Source organism: Garra rufa, chromosome 10 (genome assembly GCF_049309525.1).
Source record: "Garra rufa chromosome 10, GarRuf1.0, whole genome shotgun sequence".
Classification (NCBI taxonomy): domain Eukaryota; kingdom Metazoa; phylum Chordata; class Actinopteri; order Cypriniformes; family Cyprinidae; genus Garra; species Garra rufa.
In genome coordinates, this window is record NC_133370.1 from 37,707,005 (window position 1) to 37,721,839 (window position 14,835).

The following is a 14,835-nucleotide window of genomic DNA, read 5'->3' on the forward strand; positions in this document are numbered from 1 at the left end:
AGAAAGTCCAGAAGAACAGCATTTATCTAAAATAGAAATATTTTGTAACATAAATGTCTTTATCGTCATATTTAGCATCCTTGCTAAAAAAAGTATTACTTTTTATCATTTCTAATAATAATAATAATAGTAATAATAATAATACATGTTTCTTGAACAGCAAATCAGCATATTAGAATGATTTCTGAAGGATCATGTGACACTGAGGACTGGAGTAATGATGCTGAAAATTTACCTTTGATCACAGGAATAAATTACACCTTAAAATATATTCAATTAGAAAACAGTTATTTTAAATATATATATATAAAAAAAATCTAATTTTACTGTTTTTGCTGTACTTTGGATTAAATAAATGCAGATTTGGTGAGCAGAAGAAACTTCTTTAAAACGACATTAACAATCTTAAAGGTTACAAGACTGGTAATATATAGGGTGGCACTTAAAGTGTATTATGTGTTTATGTACTTAAAGTTGGATTGAGAAAAGTGGGCATCATGTGCTAGAATGGAAGATAGAATGTGTTGCCTAAATACAACAATTGGTGTGTTTAACCTAAAGCTGCACAGACTGATCAATGTATGACATCAAAGTACTGCGAGAGCTATTCTAAAGCTCTCTAATCGCTCTTACTGTACTTTGATGAAATACACAGATTGGTCTGTCCAGCGCAGCTTCAAGTCCAACACACCTTAAGTCTAAATACACTAAAATGTGCAAAAATTGTACCTTTTAGTGGCCAGTACCCTCAAAGGGACATCTTTGTACCTTATTTACTCCAATATGGTTTATAGTAGTACTCTAAGGGTGCATATTATTCCCATTCCTAGTAGTAAAAACAATTATATTATGAAATATTATGTATATTAATATATTATGTCTTAGTTGTACCTTATTTTATAGTTATATTGTGAAATATTATTAGAATTTAAAGGACTTTTTAGGGCTAAATAAGATACAGAGTCCTTTGAGGGACTGCCTCTGTGACAAACCATTGTTCTCTTAAAAGTAAAATTTTTGCACATTTGCTTCTGACAGTACCTGTTTGGCAGTACCTAGTGGCCTAGGTGACTTGAGCAGAAATTCGTTTCAGAATTCGTTTCATAATGTTCACTGGTATCTTTGGTAAATGATTGTAAATCTTCATTAAGAAAGTCAGTATTTTAAACACATGTTGACAAGATATGTTTTCTTCAGTCAAGTATTTTACCACACTATGTGCTTGTTCCAGGGTACCTCTGGAGCTTCAATGTCATGTTAGCGTAGAGTCTGGAATATCATTTCTGAGGCCCATTAGTCAAGGGTAGCGTTCATTCAGCACTGTAGTGAAATGACATCTCTTGGGTTTGTTTTCCGCTTCATTTCCCTCGAGTCTGCCTGTGGAGTAGCGAGGTCAGTAGTCTTGATTGTGCCACTCAGGGGCACTATGTCTGTTTTTCCTCATCAAGCACCACACATTCAACCTTCATTTCAGCCTTTATGCTGCATCAGCAGTGCTGAGGGTTCTGGATAGCATACAGAGTCTCACGGGACTCGGCGCCGTTTTGTCTTGTGTGATTGGGGACTGTAATTGGCTCCATGTGGAAATTGTTGTGAAGGCAAGTGGGGTGAGAATAATGTTTTTAGGTTGGCTTGTTTAGAGGAAACTACGTTATGTGGGCAGTGTTGCTGTGGCTCGGTTAAGATGAGAATTAAATTAGGCGAATGTCACAAAATTTATTGATTGCTGAGACAATGTGTCAATACTCGGAAGATTTATTAATTACCGAAAGGGATCTGCACACCTAGTCAAAAACGTAAATGGCAAAAGTAAAATATGCACTAGCCTTCAGAAATTTGAGGTCATACGTTTTTTTTTTTTTTTTTTTTTTTTTGGAAAAGCTCTCATGCTCACCAAGGATGCATTTATTACAAAACATTATGATTTTTTTTTTCTATTTCAATGTATTTAAAATGTAATTTATTCCTGTGATGGTAAAGCTGAATTTCCAACAGCCCTTACTCTATTCAGCAGTGTTTTTTTAATATGCTGATTTGGTGCTTAGTATTTATTGTATAGTTGTGTAACATACAGTATACACATACTAACCCTTAAATTCTAAATATAAATATACAATCTACAAAACTACTTATTAGCTCAATGTTCAGGACAGTGTGGCACTGTCTATGGATACCAATCCAGACACAGCCGGCTACAGTACTAATGAATACGTAGGCCCAATCCCTCTATGCATTACATAATCAAAGCTGAGTTCTTCTGAAAAATTGCTTTGACTGCAGTCACATATTACAGCATCATTGGATAGACACTACAGTTTAAGGGTCATCTTTGTCTTTTTATTGTTTAGTGTCGTGAGGTTCAAATCATAGGAGAATCTAAAAGAGTTTAGAAGATGACTTCAAGTTTTAGGTTCTAAATACAAAAATCAAATGCAGTTTTTGAGCTCTATTCATTAATAGCACACCTTCAAGCTAAGCATTTACAAACAGTGTACACTACAGTCTCTGGGCTCATGGTGTTCCGAACACCAATAAAAGATGAATCACATGGTACTACAACATGTCATGGTGTCAGATTTAACAGAATTGCAATAAATAAATCTCATCAAGGTTAATATTGTCAGCTGTTTTGGCATTCTGATGGACCACTTTAAGAGTTTTAGCTGTGTTTGTTTGTGCTTCTGTGTGCTGGTCTCAGCTGCTCATCATCAGCTTTTCGGGGCAGTGTAATGAGTTTATTCTGATGTTTCAGTGGCTGCTGTTAGCCAGCCAAGCCACTGATTTAATTTAATAGCTCTCTGCTTCAGCAGGCTCATCAGTCACACATACTTACAAAGATATATGTACCAATTTGCATTTTCATCCCTAATAATAAACTCACACACTATGCAGCCACTGGCATACTGACGTTATGTCAGTACACCTATTAGTTTATTCAATGTGGTAAAAGACATGGTACGAGACCGGTGTTGGGCATGTTACTTTAAAAAAATAATTAGTTACAAATAGAAACTAGAGTTAGTAACTAAGTTAAATCATTATAAACCTAACTAATTACCAGGGAAAGTAACTTTTTTTTTACTTTAAAAAATGTACAAATATGTAAATTAACTTGGATGCCCCAATATTAAATATGTTAAATGAATAAAATATTGTACACTAATCTACACTGTTTTAATGTTGCTGTGGAACACCTTCCAGGGGCTAAATATCACATTATTGGGGTCGCTTCAACCCGCGGACACGAAAAACATCCTGCGGAAACACTGTGTACCCATTGGGGTCGAAGACTTGTTTTTTTCTTGATAACCGCTAAAAGAACTAAAAAGTACTCTGTCATATTTTTTATCGTACAGATAAGAATAAGGTATTGTTTGAAACTGCAAAGGGTCTATAGTAGGGATGTGCGGTATACCGGTACTGTGAAAATACCGGTATTTATTTTTTTTAAACGGTACAATATCAAAAGTTTGCTCAGTTCGGTATTTCATCCGCTGTTCCGATTTTCACCACTATGCGGCAGTGTTCCGCAAACTGGCGTAAAACCGGCAAGTGTGATAACAGACAAACGGCAATCACACAGATCACACAGATGAAACGCGCTCTGCAGTGGTCAAAGGAGCTAGCAAAAAAATGAAGACTGAAAAGATATGTACATGTGAACCCATTTTATTCAGTCCCAAAATCACAATCCAACCTGTATCCTCTACTCTGTTGGGTTTTGTTGTTGTTGTTGTTGTTGCATTCTGGTTGCATTCCCATTTTCTTTGTGATAAAGACTAAAAAAATGTGACCCTGGACCACAAAACCAGTCATAAGGTTACATTTTACAAACCTGAGGTTTATATATCATATGAAAGTTGAATAAATAAGCTTTCTATTGATGTATGGTTTGTTAGGATAGGACAATATTTGGCCGAGATACAACTATTTGGAAATCTGAAATCTGAGGGTGCAAAAAAAAATCTAAATACTGCGAAAATCACCTTTAAAGTTGTCCAAATTAAGTTCTTAACAATGCATATTACTAATAAAAAAATACATTTTGATATATTTATAGTAGGAATTTTACAAAAATCTTCATGGAACATGATCTTTACTTAATTTCCTAACGATTTTTGGCATAAAAAAAAAAATTCTATAATTTTGACCCATACAATATATTTTTGGCTATTGCTACAAAAATACCCCAGCGACTTAAGACTGGTTTTGTGGTCCAGGGTCACATATATTAAGAGATTATTTTATTTTAATTAGATCTCTTCAGTTTTGTTTCTTCTAAAATCAAAATTGTAGTTTTTATTATTTTTTTAGTAACAATTTCTTTGCACAGTTGTTCATAGAGTTTTCAATTCATCTATATTTGCCTGTTTCCTTTTTTTTTCTTTTTTTTTTACCTATGGTATCGATTTGGTATCGATACCAAGGTATTAGATCCTAGTATCGTACCGAAGTCAAAATTGTGGTATCGAGCCATCCCTAGTCTATAGTCATAATTGCAACAAAACAATGTGCTTTTGTAAAATACTTAAAATATACAGGGAAAGCTCTCTGCCATCTCGGTCTCAATCACCTCTCTTCACAGACACGTAAATAAAACAACCTGAATCTCAGCAAATACCTGCCTCACAGACATGAGAAATATATGTATACAAAGCTTAAAATGTCTTTTAAATGAAGCAAGTCACGTCAAAGAGCAAATATTCTGTGAGCTCAATTTTACTGTCAGTAACGGTAATGCCGTTATAACGGGGGAAACAGTAATTTGTTTGATTTATTCGTTACTGAAATGCTGTTAGTAACACTGCTTATTTATAACGCCATTTTGGATAAGGCATATTGGATAATGTTTGTGCATGTTTATTTTATTTTAGTTTACTCACCAGACTATATACATTTCAAAACAAATCCGCTTAACTTTGTCAAATGGAACAGCCACATCTATTTACAAAGATACATTAATTTGTTACATGATCTGAAAGCATAACAACTACACTTTTAACAAAATATCAGTCATTCGAATATTTAATAGAACTTGTAATTAGAACTGAAGCTTGGCAGCCATGTTTAAATGAAAATGAATGCATATTTGTCATATTAAACAGAGCTTAGATAATCATGGGCTGGTGCTAGTGCTTGATACATCATTGGTCATTTAGTTTTTCTGTAAAAAATACTGATATGGTAATAATACTGTAACAACAATATAATATGTGCAAAGGTGTAATGGACTGCTGGGTTAAGGAAAATTAATCACCTTGTCTGCATTCATTCAAACTGATTTGCTAAAATCAAAATGTGGCAATAATAGGTGGGTGCTAGCCAATGAGATTGCCACTAGCTCAATATTCCTGCCCACTGTCGAAGGAACTGACAGTGGTTTGTGCCTGTTCCTAAAGGCTGAATAATTACAAACAAGCTCTGACATTGACAAGAAAAAGAACAAGGACATTTTTTACATATAGTGTGTCGATTGTTGTGGTACAGTGCTTTGCCTCATTTTTTTTCCACGTTTTATGATGCTGCCTTATGTTAAACTGTTTTAAATTACAAAATTAATACATTAATTTTCAGCAGTTGGACCTTTTAAGGCGTAGTAGTAAATGTAAGTGTAGTAAAATCTGCAAGTAAAATGAGTGCTCCTGAGCTAAATTTCAACTGCCCCAGATACGGGTATGAATACTTACGCAATGGAATATTTTTTTTATTTAGAATAAATTTAAAAAAATTTGCCATTATGGAGTATGGAGTGTAGATTTGTGTGGAAAAAAGGAATTTACATAAACATAAGGCAGCAAATATAACAAAATGTGAAAAAAGGGTATGAATACTTTCGCAACGCGCTGTATGTAAGAAACTGAGTGCTCTAAGACAAGTGACGATGAGAGTTTATGGTGCTTCAGGATACGCTGGACATCTATTCATATTAACTGGAATAGTGCACTAACTGCACTTCACAGGTTTAGTTGATTTATTTGCCTTTGGATGAATAAGTTGGATGAACCTGAATGGACACTGTATCTCACTGCTTTCCTGTATACCCAACATGCGAAAGTCTAAGATAATTAATTGTTGAGTACTGAAATATGTAAATGTTTTGTTCACAGGTTAACGGTACTGAGGCTGACTTTGAGTATGAGGAGATTACACTGGAAAGGGTGAGTGGAATGATTAGTGCTGCTTCTCTCTCTTTTGTTCTCTGGAGTCTTCTATAGTTCCTATAGGCCACTAAAGGTGTTCACACTTGTAGTTCTGTTTGTTTGGTTAATTTGGTCCAGACCAAAAAGGAAAATGTAACATTGGGTCCTGGTCCTCTTTGCGTTCAAACTGGTATTTTTGCCAGTGAACCTAAAGAAACCGAACCTAAAGGCATAGTGATACGTTCACAACCTGATGTATATTTCTTGACGGAACTCACAGAAAACCCCAAAGAAAAGGAAAAGGTGCATTCAATTTAAAGCAGCGGGTGTATGACACCAAAGTACCCATTTACTGATCAGTCTGCCTTAAGTCGAATTGTTGTTGTATATAAATGATTTTATTTTTGCCACCTGCAAACTCATGAAGAACTTATTAAAGGCACTTTACCTCCTTGTTGCTCCACGTTTGCCCTCTGCATTTTGTTTTAGATATACCGCTTGTTCCCTTCATGAAATCATGTCGCATAGTATCGCATCTTGTTATCACTTCCTGTTTTTGGTTTGTTTGGAAGTATTTGGCACCAGAGTTCCTTTGGTTTGGTGTGCGCCAGAGATTGGATGGCAGTGTTTACACTTACTCAAATGAACCGCACTAACAGAAAAATCGCACCAGTTCATTTTAATCAAACCAAACTTGACAAGTATGAACACACTCTAAGACATAGTACATAGGATCATCTTATCATTTTACTGACAAAATGTGACGTTTTTCCAAGTGAAAAAGGATTTTCAGTGAGTAAGTAAAAGGCAGAGACTTTATTTTATCCATTGGAAATTAATTTGATCAAAAGTTGGCTCAAGTAGTTTATGGCTCAAATGGTAACAGCTGCATGTCAGAATTTATTTTAATATCATATTACAAAGACAACTGTATTTTTTTCAAGTGGGTCATGAAATGAATAATCAAAATTTGATTAAGTATTGACTAATGATAATTTTATTTTTCATACGGGGTGCTAATAAACTGCATATTAGAGCTGAGCAGTGTGTATCTGAATATTTTAGTATTATGTCACAGATCTCTCCCATTTCCCCTTCTGAACATCTTGTGTATAACACTGACCCATTGCGAAAATACAAGCAGCTACACGGCCAAGCCTTTAAATACTCCTCTGCAGTGACTCCATTTACCAGCATAAAGGCTGTCAATTAAAATGCAACACATCAGAGCCGTCAGTGCTTAAAAAAGCATGAGAAACACTCTTCCGACTAACCAACTCACTCTATCTTTACAGACTTACCAGGGAGGAAAAAAGAGCACCATCTTGCCTTCCACAGTCAAGTCTTAATCCCTGACTCTGCCTAAGGCCCCCCCCCTCTTTCTCATCAGCTTTTTTGTGACCCAATTCAGCATTGCTCTGTAGTGCACATTTATTAACTCTGCATAAATAAACAATGCTCCTCCACAAGCTGTTGTCAGCCCAACTTAAAGCCTGCTTCTTATTTTCAATAACGTAATAACTCGTTGCAATCCACAACTGAAGACTGAAGGTGTTTTATAGTCTGTGCATCATTTGTTCATGCTCTTTGTCTTGCATGTTGGCTTATAGTAATTAGTATGCGTTGCCTGAAAATCCACTTTATTAGAGTATTCACCTAAATGTGTTTTGATTAGCACTGTAAAAGATGGTAAAATAATTACAGTTGTATTAGTACTATAACAAATGCTGCTCAGTGCATTGTTAGTGACTGTGGGTTGACTTTAACTGTGGTAAGAGCTATTTCTCTGTCTAGGGCTGCAACAACTAATCAATAAATCTAATGTAAATCAATATGAAGCTAGCTGACGGAGCAGAACAAGCTGAAGCACTCAATTTTATAGCATTTGCTTTAAACCTGCTAACTGTTATATTGATCATTTCTTAGATTTAATAATAACAGCCTTAATTAAGGAAGTATGAAAGATTTTGCAATGCTTTGAAAACATATTTGAATTGTCATTTTAAAATTGTGAATTCACATACAGAAATGACACTGCCATTTTGCATATCTTCGCCAGCTGAATATAACCAGCTTTATGCTCCCAAAGTCACTGACTAAAGCATAGAGTTGTGTTTTACTTGATGTTCTTGCTGAATGTAACCTCAGCTTTTCTTTTACCTGCTGTGTAGGGTAATTCAGGTCTGGGCTTCAGTATTGCCGGTGGCACAGATAACCCTCACATTGGTGAAGACCCCAGCATTTTCATCACCAAAGTCATTCCAGGGGGTGCCGCTGCTCAGGACGGGAGATTGCGGTAATGCTCTGGTTCTCATTTATGACCCTGGACCACAAAACCAGTCATAGGTCTCAATTTATATATAAATTAAGATTTATATATCATCTGAAAGCTGAAGAGATACGCTTTCTATTGATGTATGATTTGTTAGGACATTATTTGGCTGAGATACAACTATTTAAAAATGTGTATTCTGAGGGTGAAACATTTTTTAAACATTGACAAAATCACCTTTAAAGTTAAATTATTAAAATTTAATTCTTAGCAATGCATATTACAATAAAAAAAGTTTTGATATATTTACAGTCTGAATTTTAAAAAATATCTTCATGGTACATGATCTTTACTTAATATCCTAATGATTTTTGGCATTAAAAAAAATGTATAAGTTTGACCCGTACAATGTATTTTTGGCTATTGCTACGAATACACCCGTTCTACTTAAGACTGGTTTTGTGGTCCAGGGTTACATTTGTTTCTTAGTCTCTTTCTTTTGCTGTTCTTACTCTAAATAGTTAAACAAAATGTAACTTTTAAAACCCTGTATGGTCAGTGATATATAGAGCAGTTTTTGATTTGATTTGATTTGATTTAATGTTATGTTATCTAATGCCATGACATCCAGAAAAAATGTAAATGTGACTTCAGTCCAAATACTTGAATCTACATGAGGACAAACCTTCAATAGACTCCTTTTTAAATGTCAATTTAAATTAACTTGAGATTTAAAGTGTATATATTTCAATATGAGATTGTATTGTGTTGAGCATTGTAATACATTTCCTCCTCATGCATTGTTTTGTGTTAGGATGGATTTGTCCTGTTTTGAAGTGGTGTTACTAAGTGATAGAGCCCTCCAGTGTTTCATTGCTGTCAAAGGCTCGTTAAAGCAGCTCTACTGAGGTCCTGACAGCATCACACTGATAGCTCTACACACACAGAGAGAGAGAGAGAGAGAGAGAGAGAGAGAGAGAGAGAGAGAGGGGAGTATAAAAATCCCTATCATCGGCTGCTTGCATTATTTGTAAATTGACTTTAGTTTGTTTTAAAAGCCGTGACTTTTATAGTTTTTTTTTTTCATGCCCAGTAAGAGCTGTCACTGAGATACATATTGTAGCCCAGGTCAGTACTCAAAGTTTGTACACTATTTTTGTGTGAAGATGCTAAGATCCAGTGTTGCTGTCAGGCTGGTCTGGATGCTCAAACAGAGCACAGTTTTGATAGCGTCATAGGCCTCAATGAGTGCGTTTACGTGCACATTTTTAAACCAATTATGCCTAATAAGTTGACAGCGTGCGCGGTCAGGTAAATGTGTTAAACAGTTTTCCTATATCTGCAAAAGGCCATTAACGGTGCAACAGGTTAGAGTGAATATGTAATACAGTACGTATATTTAGCATAATGCTTTGGTCTATAAGTTTTTTTTTCCTGTCTGAAAAGGCTTTTCTGAGGTAAATTACATTGTTTACAAAGTGTTTTGTTAATGTTTTCCCATGGTTAAAACAGATTGAGTGAATATGTGAGACATACATTCCAGTAAGTTAAGTAAATAGTACAGTAGTAAAGAGAAAGAGATGATCAGTTCATGTGCATTCAGCCCTTCTGCTTGAACTCAGGTGGCTACAACAATCTCACATCACGTTAAACAGTGGGAATTAATGGTTTGAATTTCATAATACTGTAAAAACTGATATAATTTGAGAACTCAAAGCTTGTTGCAATTATTGCATGATAATACAAAAATTAGTGTGATGTGTGCAGTTCATTGAGATTGAGATTTCTGCACGTTTGTGCATGTTTGACCTGTGCTTTACTCCACACAGGGTTAATGACGTGATTCTGCGAGTGAACGAGGTTGATGTTCGGGACGTGACCCACAGTAAGGCTGTGGAGGCATTGAAGGAGGCAGGGTCACTGGTCAGACTGTATGTCCGGAGGAGAAAGTCTGCATCAGAGAAAGTCATGGAGATCAAGCTCATCAAAGGACCCAAAGGTAAAGTAACACCAACCAACTCCTCACCATTGTTGGTGATTTTTCTTAGCTTTTGACCTTTGACATTGTACCTGGGAATTTAAAAGTCATACCAGTCCTAAATATTAGGTCAGTTTGAATGTAAATATGTAAGATCTGTATAATAGTCTCAAAATGTAAAAATATGCAAAACATTGCTTAACCCAGTGTTAAAAATTTTACTGGATAAAATATTGACCATCAAAAATCACATTTAATGTGCACCATGTTGCAAATCTTAAACCTTCACAACTGGCTTGGCTAGACTCAAATACTTTAAATTGTTATGTATATATATAAAGTTATAATTGTGGCTCTTGCTCTGTTAAAAAGGATGAATAGTGAAGAACAGAGTTTCTGTTTCACCCAATCAAATTTGACATTTTTAACTTCTAATCATTCCCAGCATTACACTGAGGAAGCAAGAGTGTTGTTAAATCATTTCTTGGGATTAATATCTGATCGGCGTTAAGAGTGTAAGATTCTTCCAAGTCACGCTATAACTAAAGACCATAGACAGTGACTACGTTTACATGGACACCAGTAATCTAATTAATGACCTTATTCTGAATAAGACAATAATATGATTAAGCTGTTTACATGAGTTGCTTTTAGAATATTCCTTTCATGTTCCCGTTTTACATGTTATAGTACATAGATCAATTAATGACACACATCATTATGTCCACACGCGACGCTATCAGTTCATCTTCGTTATAGACTTTTGGATGTTTCGGTTTTAATTTGACAAAAGCTTGAAGTGGCTCTGGACATATGCAACACATTTTTGTGCATGCTGTGCTGCTCCAAAGCGTCTGCTCCATACAGCGAGCGTTTCAGAGCCAGACAGTTTTTAGGAAAAAAATCACACGCAAGCACAGTCACCGAAAGCCAGTTTAGTTTGACTTTTTTTGTTTGTTTTCATTTTGAAAACCCTGTTATCTTTGCCGTTTACGTCACATTACGCCTTGGAGGCTTTCTTTTATTTATTTATTTTTTATTAATTAATTTGATTGCGCGCCCTGTAATAAATGGTTTAGTCGGCATATAACACAGCATGTGATGGAGTCCATGCCTCGTCTTATTAGTTTTTGTTAATAAATGCTATATAAGCTAGTTTTATTTGATTGTTGTTATGCTGTTTAATTAAAAATAACAAATCCATCTTTTAAGAATTTGTTTTAATCTTAAAATTGATAGGTGTAGCCTATATGTAAGCAAAAGATCATGAATTCGTAAAAGTAAAAGTGAAAAGCATCCTAAGACGTTCCAATAGCGGAAATCCCGTTCACAAAATTAAAATCACAAATAATAGCCTACTAATGAAAAAGAACGGGTTGAATGTTAAATACGTTTCCATAAAACTATAAATTATGATAACAGACAAACTATTTATCAGCAATGAGCATTGATTAATCCCATGTTGTAGCAAAAAAATTAATAAATAAAAATGAAACCAAAGCATATGCACGTGCGACCAACTGAGAGCGTTATGCCGCGTTCCAGGAAACCCGTGTTTTTCCAACTTCTACCCGTGAAAGTGCTACAAAGTCCTGAGTCGTGGTTTGAAGACGTGATTTACGAGCTCAAAAACCTGTCTGGAACGCAGCATTAGTGTGTATCCTCTGGTGAAAAGTCCTACGCAAGGGGAATAGTGTGATTTAAGGTGTGTACATGTCTTCCATAATGCGACTAAAATAGGAATACTCCACCTGTCTTAATTCGATTTGTGTTTACTCCGATAATGACCTTAGTCGGATTAAATTAATCAAAAATATCAGTTTACATGGTTGCTTCTTAATCAGAGTATTGTCTTAATCGCGTTAAAATCGGAGTATTGTTGTCCATGTAAACGTACTCATTGTCCTCTCTTGGGAAATGTGGGAAAGACAAAAAAAAAAAAAAATGAAAATCAGGAACTTCTGTAGCTTTAAGCTTTAATTTATCTCTATTTAATTTAGAATTTTGTATTTGATAACTTTAATTATATTTTCTACTTGCTGAAGGGCACAGGTAGCTATATGATAATTAGTACAATGGGTTTATGTGAAGATGGTTTTAAGTTCACTTAAATTAGAATTTTTTTTTTTAAGTATAATAAATGTTAAAATTGATAGCTTTCAGCTATCTCATTAATAGCTATAGTCAATGATTAATGGTTAGTGGTTAAATATTAGAAAATGAATTCATCAGACATCAATTGGTATCAGTGATACTTGCCTTCAGTCATTAAAAAAAAGTTGGCATTAAACAAATATTGAAAATAAAAAATTTTATGTTGTTTCTACATTAATTTAAATATCGCATATGAAATTAATGCAATATTAAAGTATATTTAAAAACTTTAATGTTAGGTGGGATTAATCAATTCATTTCAGGGAAAAAAGTGATTTAAATTGTAATTTTTTTTTAATTGATTAACGACACTACAGTTCGGGATCAGCAAGATTTTTAATGTTTTTTTAAAGAAGTTTCTTATGCTCATAAAAATACAGAAAAAAAAATAATATTATGGAATATTATTACGACGTAAAACAATGTTTTTCTATATTAATATACATTTAATTAAAGTTGAATTTTCAGAATCATTACTCCAGTCTTCACTCCAGTGTCACATTGTCCTTCAGAAATCATTCTAATATGCTAATATTAATTTTACCAGATTTTTCAGGATTCTTTGATTAATAAAAGGTTAAAACGAACAGTTTTCTAACAGTATACACTACTGTTCAAGTTTGAGGGTCAGTAAATTTTTATTTTATTTTTTTGAAAAAAATTAATACTTTTATTCACAAAGGATGTGTTAAATTAATTAAAATTGATACCATAGATTTACACTGTTAGATAAGATTTATATTTTGAATAAATGCTGTTCTTTTTAACTTGTTCATTCATCAAAGAATCCTGAAAAAAGAATCACAGGTTCCAAAAAATATTTAGCAGCACAACTGTTCCCAACATTAATAATTCTAATAATAAATCAGCATATTAGAATGATTTCTGAAGGATCATGTGACACTTATGTTTATGTTTGGGCATAAAAAACATCTACAAATTTACAAATGTCAAAGTCTTCAAAGGGAGATATTTAATAAAAAAAAAAAATGCCTTTTTAAGAACTACAACGAACGGCTCCTTTGGACTACAGCGTTTGTTATCCGCATGCTATGAGGTCACAACGCAGTATCCCGTCTACGGAAATTCAATTCGTTCGCGGGTGGGGGATTTGCCTATCTTTAGCAATGTATTATGGACAGCCGTTTCTGGGATGCTTCAGCGAGCCTCAGGGAGGCTCATATAAACGCGAACATTGACCACGACCGAACAAGTGCAAACTGCTCCGGAATCTGTGCTGGAGCAGCGCCGTCCACGTGTGTGGTATAGAGGGTTGAAACACACGCAGAGCCGCGGCTGCTGTATACACGAACAATAATGATAATATCATGTATCGCTGATCTCGCAGGCTGACGATAGGACCAACACTACTGTAGCATTTTATTTACTCACCCTTCATGCATCCTAGGTGTATATGACTTCCTGCTTTCAGGCGATTGCAATCGGAGTTACATTAAAAATAATAATAAGCCTCCTTTAACGATCCGATGCGTTTTGTAAGAAAAATATCCATATTTAAAATGTAAGAATCACTTTAATCTAGCTTGCTGCTTTGGGAAGGGGCATGGCAGTACTGTTCGCCAATCGCAACGCAGTGGGACTGCTAACCAATCACAAAACATTTTTTTTTTTTGGAAGGTGGAACCCGGAAGTAATCGAGCCATATGTGCCATCATGGGGAGAAAGCTATTGTAATAATGTAAATTATGTGAAAAATTATGTGTTTTTCAAACCACCAAGCATGAGAACATGTTCTAGTGCACCCCCAAAACAAAATAAAGACTTTGTAAAGTAGCATAATAGGACCCCTTTAAGACTGGAGTAACAGCTGATGAAAATTCAGCATTGTATCACAGGAATAAATGACATTTTAAAGTATATTAAAATAAAAACCATTATTTTATACTGTAATAACATTTTGCAATATTACTACTTTTTCTGTATTTTTAATTTTAAAAAATGCAGCCTTGATGAGCATAAGAAACTTCTTTAAAATCAGAATGAGCTTTATTGCCAGGTATGTTTACACGTACTAGGAATTTGTTGTAGTGACAGAAACTTCACAGTGCAACAGAGTGACAAGACAAGACACAGATTATAAAAGAACAATATACAAGTATACAAGACAGATAATGTTCACAATAGCAAAGACAAAATAAACAAATGAATAAAAGAAATGTATAATTCAGTCAGTGTTACAGTGTCCTTCAAATTTTCATTTGAGTGGTCTGCAGTAAGCTAAGTCCTAATCCCAGTTGAACACCTCTGGTGTGACTTTAAATGCAGACCTT

General features: G+C 34.6%; 1 protein-coding gene across 16 annotated transcripts in view; it reads left to right on the top strand.

Moving 5' to 3' along the window:
- dlg1b (discs large MAGUK scaffold protein 1b) overlaps nucleotides 1-14,835 on the top strand; it is a 129,232-nt gene that overhangs the window by 78,394 nt on the left and 36,003 nt on the right. For all 16 annotated transcript variants that reach the window (XM_073848888.1, XM_073848889.1, XM_073848891.1 and 13 more), the window contains 3 exons: nucleotides 6,108-6,158; nucleotides 8,312-8,436; nucleotides 10,242-10,411. In XM_073848888.1, coding sequence (XP_073704989.1) covers nucleotides 6,108-6,158; nucleotides 8,312-8,436; nucleotides 10,242-10,411 — 346 coding nt within the window. The remainder of the gene's footprint in view (nucleotides 1-6,107; nucleotides 6,159-8,311; nucleotides 8,437-10,241; nucleotides 10,412-14,835) is intronic.